General features: G+C 38.1%; 1 protein-coding gene across 1 annotated transcript in view; it reads right to left on the bottom strand.

The window, feature by feature from the left end:
• LTN1 (listerin E3 ubiquitin protein ligase 1) overlaps window positions 1–14,456 on the bottom strand; it is a 63,326-nt gene extending 48,870 nt beyond the window's left edge. The window contains exons 1-8 of the mRNA XM_043593794.1: window positions 14,181–14,456; window positions 13,056–13,302; window positions 12,862–12,974; window positions 7,824–8,027; window positions 7,224–7,322; window positions 6,486–6,716; window positions 4,057–4,109; window positions 3,163–3,343 (exon numbers count right to left, since the gene is read on the bottom strand). Coding sequence (XP_043449729.1) covers window positions 3,163–3,343; window positions 4,057–4,109; window positions 6,486–6,716; window positions 7,224–7,322; window positions 7,824–8,027; window positions 12,862–12,974; window positions 13,056–13,089 — 915 coding nt within the window. The 5' untranslated portion in view covers window positions 13,090–13,302; window positions 14,181–14,456. The remainder of the gene's footprint in view (window positions 1–3,162; window positions 3,344–4,056; window positions 4,110–6,485; window positions 6,717–7,223; window positions 7,323–7,823; window positions 8,028–12,861; window positions 12,975–13,055; window positions 13,303–14,180) is intronic.
• Window positions 14,457–16,145: the final 1,689 nt, after the last annotated feature.

The raw sequence follows: 16,145 nt of genomic DNA, 5'->3' as shown, positions 1-16,145 counted from the left end.
CTACAGTAAGGGGAAGGATGACTCAAAGAACCCATTTTTGGGTGATAAAAATGTTTAGTATCTTGATTGTAGTGGTTACATGGGTACCTACATGTAGATGGGTAAATACATTGGTCAAAACTTGTTAAACTCTATGCCTAAAATGGTTACATTTTGTTGTGAGTAAATTATACCTCAATAAAGTTGGTTTAAAAATTATTCTAGGATATTTTTGGGGCGCCTGGGTGGCGCAGTCGGTTAAGCGTCCGACTTCAGCCAGGTCACGATCTCACGGTCCGTGAGTTCGAGCCCCGCGTCAGGCTCTGGGCTGATGGCTCAGAGCCTGGAGCCTGTTTCCGATTCTGTGTCTCCCTCTCTCTCTGCCCCTCCCCCGTTCATGCTCTGTCTCTCTCTGTCCCAAAAATAAATAAACGTTAAAAAAAAAAAAATTATTCTAGGATATTTTTTATATACCTGAATACACTGGGATACGACAGGTTCATCGTAACATCAGGCTCAGTAACTTTATAAAGAGAGCAAGCTTCCCCAAATCATTCACTTTTTTGAGGAATTCAATAAATTTACTGTAATTTATAGGGAAGAATAAAGTCACATATTCTACGAAGTGAGCCAGCCAGATGCCCAGAAGAATGAAGTTCTAAAACAATTTGGTCAATCTTGAAGATGAAGACAAAAAAAGTGATTCACCTGAGCAGTTATCAGGATACATCATAATGTCACGTTAACATGTGATATTAAAATGGAATGGATACAAACTTCTGGCACTGGCATAAGAAGAAACAAAGACCAATGGACCAGAAGGCAGAGTTTAGAGACAAACTTATGAACATATGGAAATTTAAAAAAAATTTTAACGTTTATTTATTTTTGAGACAGAGACAGAGCATGAACGGGGAAGGGGCAGAGAGAGAGGGAGACACAGAATCGGAAGCAGGCTCCAGGCTCTGAGCCATCAGCCCAGAGCCCGACGCGGGGCTCGAACTCACAGACCGCGAGATCGTGACCTGAGCCGAAGTCGGACGCTCAACCGACTGAGCCACCCAGGCGCCCCAAGGAAATTTAATGTACCATATTGGGAGGACCACAAATCAATAGGGAAAGAATGAATAGTTCACTAGGTGATTTTTAGGAATACTGACTTATTACACATGAAGAGAAAGGTGACTAGGTATCTACTTAATGCTGTATAAAAAAAGCAGATTTATTGATGGATTAAAGACTTCAGGGGCGCCTGGGCGGCTCGGTCAGTTGAGCGTCCGACTTCGGCTCAGGTCATGATCTCGTGTTTTGTGGGTTTGAGCCCCGCGTTGGGCTCTGTGCTGACAGTTCAGAGCCTGGAGCCTACTTCAGATCCTGTGACTCCCTCTCTCTCTGCCCCTTCCCTGCTTGCGTTCTCTCTCTCTCTCAAAATCAATAAACCTTAAAAAAAATGTATTAAAAAAACAAAGACTTCACATGAAAAGTAAAGGTATTAAAAAAAGATATAACTATTAAAAATACAAGAATGTTTTTCTGGCTTAAAAGTGGGAAAGGCCTTCATATGGCAAAAGCAGTGATTTTGATTACATGAAAATTACAATGTTTTTCTAAAGAGGACACAGGAAAGGTAACAAAGTGGGAGATTATTTGCAATGCCTAAAAACAACAAAAGGACAAGTATTTAGGATACACAAAGAACTCTAGTAAAATAAAAAAAGAAAACTTCAAAAGAAAGGGGAGAAAGACATAAACAAGTAGTTTATAGAAGAAACACCAAAATTCAAAAAGCTTATAGAAAGATCCTAAAAGTCACTAGTTAGCAGAGTAATGAAAAAAAAATTTTTTTTTGAAACCCTATTAGGCTGATAAAAATTAGGGAACTAAGGATTCTAGTCCTGGCTAGGATATAAGGATACACAGGGCTCATCAGGCAATGATGGTTGAGTGTAGAGTAATGCAGCCATTCAAGAGAGCAATCTGGCATCACTCAGAAAATTAAGTATGCATATCCTCTTTGACTCAGCAATTCAAAAGCTAAGAGAATTTCAGAAAAAGAAATCCTTGCAGATTTGAAGGCACATGAATGAAGATGTTCACTGCTGCACTGTCTGTGACAGCAGGGAGTTGAAGGCAATCAGTGCATCTATCACTGAGGGAATGCAGAGGTAAAATAGAAGGGATGCGAATTTCTTAATCCTACATAGTATTTAGAAGGCCTGATCAAATACTCATATGAGGACATGATAGATTTAAAGTATTTTTGTACTTTTAAAAAAGTACTGAGAACTTGGGGTACCTGGGTGGCTCAGACAGTTAAGTATCCAACTCTTGATTTTGGCTTAGGTCATAATCTCACAGTTCAGCAGATGGAGTCCTGCATCAGGCTCGGTGCTGACAGCATGGAGCCTACTGGAATTCTCATTCTCTCTCTCTCTCTTCCCTCACCCCACCCAAGTAAATAAACTTAAAAAAAATAAAGTTAAAAAGTACTTAGTTCTTAAAAAGCACAGGTAAAAAATACATTCCAAAAGGCAGTGATGTACCCAATAGAGAAAGTGTTACAGAAGCTTCATTCAGGCATGACTTCTAGTGCTGTTGTCTTTGTCAATGTTAATGAATCAACAATATCTATTAATAAGATGTCTTTACAGAGACACACACAAAACAAGGTTTCTTATTGACCAACTGACAAAAATGTTGTGACCAGAGACTCACAGGCACCCAATCCTATATTTCCCCTAAGAGTAATGCTGCAGTATTCACTTAGTCAATATTCATGGGTTCTTCATATAAGCTAATTACCATGAATAAGAAGAATCAACTATACATACAAAAGGACATACACTAAGCACATTTAGAATGGTTAGCTAGCGGAGGATGGAGAAGGAGACAGAGACATAAGAGAAAAAAAAAATGCATGAAATTAGAAGACCTTCATGCACACCAACAATTTTAAGGTACCATGAACAGAACAGTGTGATAATACAACTCTGAAGTCTAAATAACTAAATAAAAAAGTGAAAATACAATAACATTGCAGTAAAAGAGGCAATTCAGTCCAACGACAAAGATGTGTTTGCAGAGTTTTAAACCTAAACAATAAGCATAAAACACAAACATAAACTAACAAGATCAGGGTGGAAAAAAGGAGTCACAGATGTTTACAATAAAAGATTAAGATACCTGAGGTATACTGTGTTTTCCATATTTCCAAAACTTATTCTGTGATAAAAGAGACTTAAATTTTTCCTCCAGAGAATCAAGCTCATTATCAGGTAAGAGGCAAAGCAATTTTTTTAATGCCAATAAGGAACAAGTTACAACCCGATAGAATTTAGCTTCTCTTTCTTCCTCTGGAACCGTTCTTGATGTGAAAAGAAAATAAACATATATAAGAATTGAGCATAAACCAAACTACATACTTGGCACTTCTATTTTAAATGTTTTATCATTAAATATCTACAAAAGTTGCTTTATTTTTATTTCTGCATTCTATTCGTCCTGTGCCAACCCTCCTCCCTTAAAACACAAACAAACACAAAATTTGAATCACATATTTTTCAACTAATACAAGGGGAAAGTAGATGAAAAGCTGTGGCTTGAAAAAAGTGGGCAATATACTGTTCTCAGTAGCAAGTAATAGGATGAGTCTAGGGAATGGATATCAGTGCATCTAGGATTACTTGCCATTAGGGACTCCTAACAGTTTGACTAGTACGCAAAAGTAAATGGGTGATTTTACCACTCTCAACAGAACTATTCAGAGTTCTTCCACTAGTTCAACCGGACCTTAAAATGATTCCTGCTAGGACAATTAAACGGTAAATGTGGGAAAAATATAAAAACATCTCTTTTTAAACAACCAAATGTGTAATGCCCAGATAATTCAAGTTAAATAGCAAGATAACTGCAAGTAAAAACACTTAAAATAGCACCTGGCATATAGCATTATAGTAAGTATTTTCATATCTACTTTAAGAATCTCTTTTTTAAAAATGTCACATTGAAATTACCATCTTGTTACGGATGAGCGAAGCCAATCCTTAACGTGACTTACATAGATATAACACAACTTACTGTGGATCACTGAGTGTATCAGGTGTTTCTTTTATAAGATGATCCTGTAGCACCTACACAGGAGGAAAAATCCCATGAGCCTTGAGATTTTATTGAACTGTCAATGGTGAACAGTTAGAGCATAAACCTCATCTTACTTAAAAGCTCTTACCCCTTCCCCGCAAAATTAGCAAAATTAAGCAGCAAAACTAAAAGGTTTGAATTTTACCTATTTTTCTTTCCCTATGAATCCCTAAGGCTGACTGGGGTAAGAAAGAGAGTGTACTTCTGAACATTTCCAGTACCCATCAAGAATCTTCCCCTAAATACTCCTGGTCTCTCGTCTCTCCACTCCTCCTGTACACAGCAGTGAAGTAGAATTCCCGATTAGTAAGTTTGGAAGAGAAATTCAGGCTGTTTTCCTCTCCTCTCTTTTTGAGCATCTCCCTGCACATAAGGGAGAACACACATTGTGCTCTGTTCCATCATGGAGGAAAGTCTAAGGTTCCATTCAAAGTGGGTAAGTCTGCCTACTTCCAGCATGCAGTACTAGAGAACTCACTATTCTAGTATCACTTTTATCAGCAACTATAACAGCTAACATTTACTGAACTTTTCCATACGCCAGGTATTGCTTTGAGTACATTTCATCCGTTAACTAAATTAATCCTCACAACTGCTCAATGAAGTACAAGTTAATTTCTACTTTAATAGATAAAGAAATAGAGGCACAGAAACTTACCCAAGGTCATGCATAACTAATGACAGAATGTGACAGAAACCCAGAGCCCATGTTCTTATAGACAGTATGACATAATGCCTGTAAATCTGACATTTTGGTCTCAATGGCCTAACCCCTCTCTAAAAAAATGATTTTGAACTTAGGAAAGTTCAAGCCCAATATCTGTAAGGAACTGTGACATAACCAACTAAGGGAAAAATAATGCAGGAACTAATCCACATATTCAATGATCAGTTATCCATCCATAACAAAGTCAAGAAACAAAAAACCAACCAAACAAAAAACTATGAATAGCCAAAATGGTTGTCTCAAAATCCATTTTCTTAAACTCTTAGTGTCCAAACTCATGACACTGCACTCTCACAACACTTATCACTTGATATTTCAAATATACCAATGATTCTTGGGTTGAGAACTCCCTTTGAGAATATGATTAAAGCTATAAACCCTCTCCCTAGAAAAACAAACTTGGTAAACTTGGAAAATGAAAAATGGAAGAACCAAGAACTTAAATGGGGAACTAGAATGTACATGTGTGTGTGTGCAGGGGAAGAGTTAGGTGAAAAGATCAGATAGGTAAGCTGGGACCAGACCATGCAGAGCCCTATAGACCAGGATAAGAAATCTGGACATGTAAGTATAATGGGAAGCCACAGAGAGGCTGACTAACTGAAATGAGGGATGGTGTTTAAAAAAGACACAGGGTGCTATGGAAACACAGAAGTACTAAATAAAGGAATGAATGCCAGCATGAATTTTTTAAAATCCTCAATTTCCCCATCATTCATAGTACGTCTACTTTTATTTCTTGAGAGAATACTAATGAACTCAGTTGTCTGGTTTTTCCGACCCATATATTAGGAATAGCAGATAAAGGGAGAAGAAATGAAGGACAGTATAAGATACAAACCGAAGGCCACAGAAGTTATGGCTGATATCAGTCTTGCAAAAGTGTTGCAAGAACCCTGGCCAAGTGTTGGAGAAACTTTCGTATCTGTTAATGACAATATAAATTTATATGGCCTTTTGAAGGACAATTTATCAATATAAAAATATTTTTAAATGTCCTCATCCTTTGACCCAACATATATGGTTACTTGAAATTCTACTATCACTCCGACAGGGTATGAAGAAATCTATTCAAAAATGTTCTCTGACGCAGTATTTGTTATAATAAAAAACAGGGAAAACCCAAATGTATAATATAAAAGGAGTTAAATAAACTGTTGTACATCCATACAAAGGAATATCAGAAAACCAACAGAAAGAATGAAGTATATCTGTATACTTGTATTGATATGGCAATATGGGGAAAAATAAATTTAGATTTATTTTTTAGGGTATAGATTTATTTTTATTTACATTTATTTTTAGGATTTAAATTTAGATTTTTTTTTAGACGTACTCTTTTTTCAGATTATGTATCATAAAGTATATACCTAAATTTTTAGGTAGTATGACTAGGATTTATATAAATTAAAGATGAAAAATTTAAATAACTTAGAAAGATCCAATCCAAAATGCTAATTATGTTAAAAATCAAAAATGGTCAATTTTGTTAAACACCATTTTTGAAAGGCAAACTTCCATTAAAAATATTTCACTTACTCGTTCCTTTATAATGCCAGGCAAAAGAGCTGCTGTTATAATATGCCTATATCCCTTAAATACTTGAGAAAAAAAATACAGAATCACTCCAAGAACTTACACTTGTAATTTCATCCTTACAAAATGCTATGGCTTCAGGTTGCTTGCTTGGAGGGAAAGCTGCTTCAAAGGCATCTTTTGCTGCAGATGCAGCTGGCGTGTAAGTATCACACTGAGCCATTAACCAATAGCCCATTAAACTTTTTAAATAAGGAGCCAAGTGTTTCTTTACTTTAAGGATAAGCTTTTCAAAAGCCTGCTGCGTGGCTTCTCGAACCCGGCGATCGTGATCCTATTGAAAATATAATATGGTTTAAAATAGCTCTAACCCATAAAAACATATACAGACATTTCCAGATATGCTACGATGACCCATTAGTAAGAATTCACCTATGTGCAGAGCTTAACTAAAATTAATTATTATGTGAAAAAAATTGATTAATCTTTCCTTTTCCCCTTCTCGCAATGATAAAAACTATTCAAGATGGACTATTCAAGGTTAGGCCTTCAATATTAAGCAATTCACTCTCATTCTCTTCCAGCAAATATACAAAGAAGTTAAACTGTCAGAATTTACTATAACTAGAAAGTATCTAGGTAATCCTCTAGTAATCACATCAGTTTTGAAAACCCAGACTTCAAATACACTTTATACAACTTAACATGATCCAAATTGCATAATATTGACATAACATTTTATACTCCTCACCAAAAATGAATCATGTACGTGTAATAGTTCTCATGACTTCAATCAAAAACTGTACAACGAAATAAACTAGTGTAATTTTTTAACACTTACAAGTGAAATTTTGCAGAAAATTCTTGGCCAGTATGGAAGAACTCCTTTTACGACTTCTGTGTCTCTCTCTGTACACATGGTTCCAAATTCCTGCATAGCCTGAAAGTAAATTAGCAACATTACTAAGAATCAACCGCCATAATATTGGCTACTCATTAGATCTTTTCTGTGCTAGAAACAGTCTATTTTATGTAACGGGAGAATGCACTGCTTCTGTTTGTGCCATATGGGACTAATTTGAAGGGTTCCTTCACAGCATACTATGATAGAAGCTTCTCAATTTTTTAAAAAAATAAAATATACACAAACAAAAAACTCAATTTAATATTATAAGGTCAAATTTCCCATTCTCTAATGGGAAAAACTGCACAGCCAGAATTCCAAAATGGTTCAAGTAAGTGCAGAACGACAAATTTGTAATCCAGACGATAAATGGTAAACTAAGCTTAAGTCTATGTGTCAGAAAAAAGGACAATTGTAAAAGAACTTATTAGTGATAAATGATTGCTCATTTTGCTTTACATAAAATATACCAATTGACACGTTGTTCTAACAAAAGAATTTTCTTGATCATTTTTATAAAAACAACATAAAACTTACTTTTAACTTTGTTGTGACATCTTTCTTAGAAAGTTTCCGCAGCACCATTCGGAAATCAGAATCTACAAGACTGTCAATTTCTTCAGCTCCCTGAATAGCAGGAACATAGCCAAGGTCATTCTGTGACGTTCCAAAACCAATAAATCCAGGCACTGTTCCCTGTTCTTTGGCAAGGAGTTCTGCAGCTCGGCCACTGTTTGAAGGCTGATAAGAAAGTGGGGGGCGGGGGGAGATTCAGAGTCTAGGAAGAGTTCAAAATTTAATTTTGAGTTCTTATCCTTCACAATTCCCAGAGAGGAACAAGCTTTTATTTGAAAAGTTTTGTTTGCTAGTTTTTTTTAATAAAGCCTCTCTTTTTAAATGTTTTTTTAAATTTATTTATTTTGAGAGAGAGAGCATGAGTGTACACACACACACACACACACACACACACACACACACACACGACTAGGGGAGGGGCACAGAAAAAGAGAGAATCCCAGGCAGGCTCTATGCTGACAGTGCAGAGCCCAATATGAGGCTTGATCTTGTGAATCAAGAGATCATGACCTGAGCTGAAATCAAGAGGCGAAAGCTTAACTGACTGAGTGACCCAGGAGCCCCAAGAACTTTTTATCTCCTAGCCTAAGATTTCATCCACTGCAATGTTCCCATCACTAAGACTCTATTAATAATTATCCTAGGAACCATTTTCTGGTTTGCTAAACATCAGAAAAACATTTATTAAACTGGACACAATCCATTAGTGGCTCATGATATTAACTTAATGGGTCAAGACAGCATTTCAAAAAAATAGAATAAAATGTTAAAACTCAGAATGCATCACATACAGTAAGAATAAATACTACTTTATAAAATTAATTTCCAAATTTGTATAAAGAGTATATACACACAAATGTGTACTATGTAATGATATAAAATTGATTCATAAATGAATTATATCTTTTCATCCATTCAACAAACATTTATTAAACAATCACCATGGGACCAATCTAACGATAGCTATTTCTAAGACTAGGAGTTCCTTGAGGACAGACACACTCATTTCTACATACCCAAAGTTACTCTAACTTCTTTGAGCTATAATGGTCACAAATTATATTACTATGGACATAAAATCAATACAATGGTCAGGATATATGATACATTCCTTTGAACCATAGCCTGTGGTTTGTTAAATCGATACACAATATAGTAGCTTCCTAGTACAAAAAGTTAATAGGTTGATTGCGATAAAGAAAACATTTAAACTGCTAAAGAAACTAAACATATCCATTGTTAGCTAATAGAAAAATGCCTCAGTTCAATGTCTAGCATGACGTTACAACCCACGTATTCATCTGTTCCTGACCTCTCTAAAAGAATGGCTGAAAGGTGATTCAATTTGCTCATACCTAGTCAAATTGTGTTTGGGAAACTCATTTGTCAAGGAATAATCTCGGCTACTTTCTAAACTGAATGACCAGAAATGAAAATGATAACATGAATTACATTTTTTTTTTCAAAATAGTAGCATTTAAGACTAATTTCAAAAAAAGTTCTCTATTTTGGAACTTTATTAAAATGAACTAACATTATTCAGTTTGCCTTTCTCAATATTGGTACATGAATAAAGAGCTACAAAGGAAGTTAGTGAATTATAATACAATGTTGAAAACTAAGTATGATGACACTGGGACATCAGAATTTTATCTATAATACCATTTGTAAAGTTTTATTATAAAACAGAATAATGAACTAGTATAAAAAACTAGTTAATGCTAAAAGCTAAAGGAGTCAAGGCTAAATTCTGAACTGACCTGAAATACCAGAGCTGCTAGAGGTAACTGAGTGAAGAAAGGTATGAGATTTCCAATTTCCAATGGTAAAGTAACAAATTATTTTTAAAATAGGCTAATTGTGTCTTTTTATTCAATGTTTACTTTGAGCTTAAAATAGTTACTGTTTCTTATTACTTCCTCTACTGTATATTAAATGCTTATACCCACAGTTCAAAAATTAAGAACCTTGATTTTATTCCTTATACTACATGCGCTTCATTTTTTTTTTTTTACTGAGAGAGAGAGAGAGAGAGAGAGAGAGAGAGAGAGAGAGAGAAAGCGCACAAGAGCAGGGGAAGGGCAGAGAGGAAGAGAGAAAATTCCAAGTAGGCTCCACGCTGTCAGCAGAGAGCCAGACGCAGGGCTCGATCTCACAACCGTCTGTGAGATCGTGACCTGAGCCAGAACCAAGAGTTGGGCTGGACACTTAACTGACTAAGCCACCCAGGCACGCCCCTACTTCACTCCTTTGTGCCTGTCTTCTAGAGGTATCTGAGGTGGCAATCCTGACTCTACAGTTTAAAGGCCAAACTCTGGAAGGTTTACAAGATCTTTCAGCATCTGGCCTCCACTTCTCCAAGGTGTATCTCCCAACACTCTTTCTTCCCTTGTCACAGGTCCTCCCCTCCTCTCCCAATTTTGCTGCCACCACTGATGTTCCAGTCCCAGAGTGAATTCACAGTTCTCTGAATAGGTTATGCCCTTCACAATCTGATGTTTGTGCAATCTCTTCTCTTTGCCTGAAAACCTTTTCTTTCTTTCCATTGCCTGACAAACTCTTACTCATCTTTCAAAACACACTCTTGTTTTCAACCTTTGTCTCCCTCAGGTCAATTACCATTCTTTTTCTGTTCCACTGTTTTCTTTCTACTCACACCTGTATCATAGTTCTTTAATATATTATAATCATTTGCTTACTTATATGTCTCTCATCAGACTAACAGTTCAAGAATAAGAAACATCTGTCTATCATCTTTGAACACATGGCATTCAGTACTCAAAGTCTTCTGTTGAATGAAAGACTGCCACTCTGAGGTTCAAACCTCAACTATGCATCTTCCTGGCTAATGAACGTAGGTAAATTAATTCCTCTAAGCCTCCGAACCATTATCTTTAAAGTGAAAAAAAAAAAAAAAAAGCAACTAAGCTGTTACTTGGGTTACTGTCAAAATTAAATATAGTTTTTAAAACATTAAAATTGATTGCAGCAAGAAATCAACAAAGGATGCTAAAACAATTAAGTGAAAGTTTGTGAGAGAACAGGTTATTCTCAGTCTCAAAATACCACTCCTAGTGTTATTTGCTAATAGCCAGTAGAAAAAGATACTCTTATAATGGACATCACATTAACCAAGTGATTAAATAACATCACTAATAAGACACGCAAGCATCATGTGCACCCGATCCACTGATGATGCTACATCACCTATGAAGCATTCCTATCAAAAACTGTTTAACCTGAATCTAATCAAAGGAACAATTAGACAATTCTAAATTAAGTAAAACAAGTGGCCTAGACTTTTCCAGACTGTCCCTGTTATAGAAGAACTACCCTCAAAAAAGAAGCAGCAGCAGAAGAAAAAAAAAAAAACACAAAAACAAAAAAACACGGGAAAACTACCTAGAACTAAATAACTGAATGGAATCACTCCATCCTTGATTGGACCTTCAGTGTTTTTTCAAATGCTGTATCTCATAACAAGTTATAGAGAACATTATTGAGATGACTACAGAAATCTAAATAGTGTTCTATGTTATTAGATAATAGTATTTTACTGAAGTTAAATTTTCCGCATGTTGTAATTGCTCAAGGTTATGTAGAAGAATGGCATTTGTTTAGAATATACCTGCTGAAGTACTCGGGAGCTAAGTGTCATGATGTATGCAACTAGTTCTCATATGGTTCAGCAAAACACACATATTTAGAGAGAGAAAACAAGTGTCACCAAATATTAACAACTGGTGATTCTAGGTAAAGAACATATGGCTTGTCACTCTAATATTTTTGCAACTTTCCCTCATATTTGGAATACTTAAAAAATAAAACAAGAGAATTATTTAAATAAAAAAACTAAAATCCAATGAGAATGCAAGTGTTTAACGCAGTACCCGCACAAGGCAAGTCACTATTATTGTTGGTACTATCTGCCAAAAACAGACTACATGACAGATCTAAGACAATGTTGTACTGATATCACTAGAATTTGATCAGAAACAGGGAAAAAGCACTCCATAAAATTGGACTGTGCCATAACAAACCTAGTACCATAAAAATACATTATGACATCCCTAATCATGTAGGTTTAATCCACTTGTGGGTATTCTTTAAACAGTATTTAGCTAGCGTCTACTCTATGCCAATCCTTGTCCTACGCTCCTAGAATAACAACAGCCTTCATGAAAACACCTGACTTCATAATACTTACATCCCAGGGAAGCAAGACAGTACATAAAGGGAGACAGTAAATTACACGGTATGTGAGAAGTCCTAAGTGCAAAGGAGTAAGATAAAGCAGGAGAGGAGCACAGGGAGTGCGAGGAGGGCTACAATTTAAAAACAGGCGATCATGAGAGAGCTCAATGGGGTGTCTCCGGCAATATTTGCAGCCACCTAACAAAAGAGCGTTGGGGAGCCTGCCAGGCAAGGTCAAGGGTCGGTGACGAGGTCAGTGTGGCTGGATGGAGGGGGCGAGGAGGAGGACGTTGAAGATGGTGCCAGAGACACGAAGGGGCCAAAGGCAGGCCACATACCATCGTCGGGGATTTGGCCTTTACCCCGAGGAATGTGGGGAGCCCCAGGTTTTTGAGCAAATGGGCGACATGAATCGAGATGCCCCGCACACCAGGCTCACTTTAAATGCTTCCTACCCAACTCCCTTGTTCCTAACGCCACTCCCCCCACCCGAACCCCTGCTACCCGGCCAGGTAACCTTCCAGTTGATATAGACACTGAACCATTTCTTAATGGAAACTGTTGGGGTCTGTGCTCAGGCGGAGACAGCTCTGGCATGGACCATCTTTTCTCTCGCAAATCCCCAATCTCCTCGGAGGCAACCCATTCCGCTCGTGGGGACGCACACATAACCGGGAGGTCACACTCGACACGCAAACACACGCCTCCCCACAACCGCGCTCCACAAGCCCTCCGGCCGCGCGCGTGGTGGAGCCAGCCGCTTCGAGAGAACTCCTCCCGGTCGGCCGAGCCACTTCGCACTCACCCTGAGGTTCCCCTTGGTCCGCTGCTTGTTCTTCCCGCCCATAGTCGCGGTCTCAGCCACACTCCCAGCCTGCAGCTCCCAGGTTGACACCGCCGGGCCACAACTTCCGGCCCCTAGCGCCGGAAAAGGACCCACTGGAGCGACTTCCCCGGCCCTCCCCTTCCGCCACCCACCCCGCCCTCCCGCCTCCTCACTTCCGCTCCCGCCTTCCGCCTCGTCCTTGACCATCCGCCTTGGGAAACGTCACAACTAGAGCCACGCCTGGCCGAGTGACGTCATCCATGCCCAATAAGAGGCCAAGCCAAGCACCGATCCTCCAAATCCTGCCTTTCGCGCTGTCCGGGGGCTAGGTTTGTCCCCTATTTAGCGGGTAGGAAACTGGTGTGAGTCACGAACAGGACATTTTTCTCCTATGGTAGCAGAAGAATGACATGGTCGTGGCTGTGGAAAGATAGCAAAATGTTAAACCTTCTAAAATGCAGTCATTAGCATCACCTGGGCATTTATTAGAAATGCAAACTGTCAGATCCACCTCAGGACTATTGAATCAGATTTCGCATGTTTTAATGTTTATTTATTTATTTATTATTATTATTTTTTAAGTTTTTAATGTTTATTTATTTTTGAGACAGAGCATGAACGGGGGAGGGGCAGAGAGGGAGGGAGACACAGAATCGGAAGCAGGCTTCAGGCTCTGAGCCATCAGCCCAGAGCCCGACGCGGGGCTCGAACTCGCGGACCGCGAGATCGTGATCTGAGCTGAAGTCGGACGCTTAACCGACTGAGCCACCCAGGCGCCCCAATGTTTATTTATTTTTGAGAGAGAGATACAGACAGAACACAAGTGGGGGGAGGGGAGACAGAGAGAGAGAGAGGGAGACACAGAATGGAAGCAGGCTCTAGGCTTGGAGCTAGCTCAGTCAGCACTGAGCCCCAAGCGAGGCTTGAACCCGCAAATCGTGAGATCATGAGCTGAACCGACTCAGCCACCCAGGCACCCCCAGATTTTGCATTTTTAACATGATTCCCAGGTCTTGTTAAATTTTGGGAAGTTAAAAAAAACAAAACTTGAGAAGTTATGCTCCAGGTAATATTCTCTAAATCCCCCCCTTTCGTATCAAAAGTGTTAAGTGCAGTTTTTGGAAGTCTATAAAAATTTGAAATGTACAGATCTTGTACTAAGTGATTTTGCTTTTTCAATGTTGCTAGTTATTGTATCTCATGTCCACACATTCACCCCTTTATACAAACTATTTCTCCTTTATTCAACTGGCTTCCTGTTAGACTCCATCAACAGTGGGGACTAGAACGATACTGACATGAGGAGAAGCGACTTGCTCCGTTCTGTTAGCATCAAACCAACAGTACTGCTTTGCTCCACCAGCATCAATTCATTTAGGGGCAGTTGGTTTCACTCTGCATCTTCTTCTTTTTTCCAAGAATCTATCACCCTTATTGTGCACCTCAGGTGTACCAGCAGTGGCAGCCAGGCAGGAACCTTCCCCTGAGACGTCTGATTCCTAGTTCCGTGGGACACTTCCTCTGAGCTCCAGACTTCCCTAAATATAGCTTGTTCTGTAGACTGGAATTCAGAATCAAGTAAATACTTCACAGGATTTAAGCACAAAAGTAAAAAAATTTAGAAACTGTCCCTAAAAAAAGCAAAGTGAAACAAATACACCTGTATATCAAAGTTGATGGCTTTGTAACACAAAGAGGAATTATTTCAGTGGACTCTAGAGCACATTTATTTGACTATATATCTATATGGAATATACCTGACAAAAACACTTAAAAAATTCTTAAACTATTTTCAGTAATTATAATAGCATAATAGTATCAGTACTATTATTGTGAAATCAAATCAAATAAGTAATTATTACAAAGATACACGGAATTCTGGAAAGTGATGAAAATATTCTGTATCTTGATTGAGGTAATGGTTACAACTATGTGCATTTGTCAAAACTCATAGAATTCTACTTGAAAAGGACGAGTTTTCATCTAAATTCCTATCTGATTTAAAAAAGCAAATATGTAATTATGTTAATGCCATTGGGAACTAAGAAAAAATACAAATATAAAATGAAAAGGTTTAAGATAGGGGTGCCTGGCTTGCTCAGTCAGTAGAGCATGCAACTCTTTTTTCTTTTTCTTTTTCTTAGAGAGACAGAGTGTGAGAGGAGGAGGAGAGGGGCAGAGGGAAAGAGAGAATCTTAAGCTGGCTCCAGGTCTAGCACTCAGCCTGACATGGGGCTCAATCCCACATGACCTGAGCCAAAATCAAGAGACAGGAAGCTCAACCAACTGAGCCACCCAGGCACCCCAAGCATGCAACTCTTGATCTTGGAATTGTGAGCTCAAGCCCTGTGTTGGGTGTAAAGTTTACTTAAAAAATAAATTTAAAAAATGGAAAAACAAGGCTTGAAATAAAATTTATACCATATACAAAAGACCCACTGCCAACATCATCCTCCATGGAGAAAAACTGAGAGCTTTTCTCCCTAAGGTGAGGAAAACAACAAGGATGTTCCACTCTCACCACTGTTATTCAACCTAGTGTTGGAAGTTCTAGCCTAAGCAATCAGACAGCACAAAGAAATAAAAGGCATCCAAATTGGAAAAGAGGAAGTCAAACTTTCACTCTTTGTGGATGACATGATACTCTATGTGGAAAACCCAAAGACTCCACCAAAAAACTTCTAGAACTGATCCATGAATTCAACAAAGTCATAGGATATAAAATCAATGTACAGAAATAGGTTGCATTTCTATACACCAATAACGAAGTAGCAGGAAGAGAAATGAAGGAATCGATCCCATTTACAATTGCATCAAAAGCCATAAAATACCTAGGAATAAAACTAACCAAAGAGATGAAGAATCTATACATTGAAAGCTATAGAAAGCTTATGAAAGAAATTGAAGAAGTCATGAAAAAATGGAAAAACATTCCATGCTCATGGATTGGAAGAACAAATATAGCTAAAATGTCAATACTACCCAAAGCAATCTACATATTCAAAGCAATCCCAACAAAATAACATCAGCATTCTTCACAGAGCAGGAACATACACTCCTAACATGTATATGGAGCCAGAAAAGACCACAAATAGCCAAAGCAATCCCGAAAAAGAAAACCGAAGCTGGAGGCCTCAAAATTCCAGACTTCAAGCTCTATTACAGAGCTGTAATCATCAAGACAGTATGGTACTGGCACAAGAACAGACACATAGGTTAATGGTACAGAACAGAGAACCCAGAAATGGACTCACAAGCATATG

The sequence above is a fragment of the Prionailurus bengalensis genome, chromosome C2, assembly GCF_016509475.1.
Source record: "Prionailurus bengalensis isolate Pbe53 chromosome C2, Fcat_Pben_1.1_paternal_pri, whole genome shotgun sequence".
Taxonomy (NCBI): Eukaryota; Metazoa; Chordata; class Mammalia; order Carnivora; family Felidae; genus Prionailurus; species Prionailurus bengalensis.
This window is presented reverse-complemented; position numbering and strand designations above follow the sequence as displayed.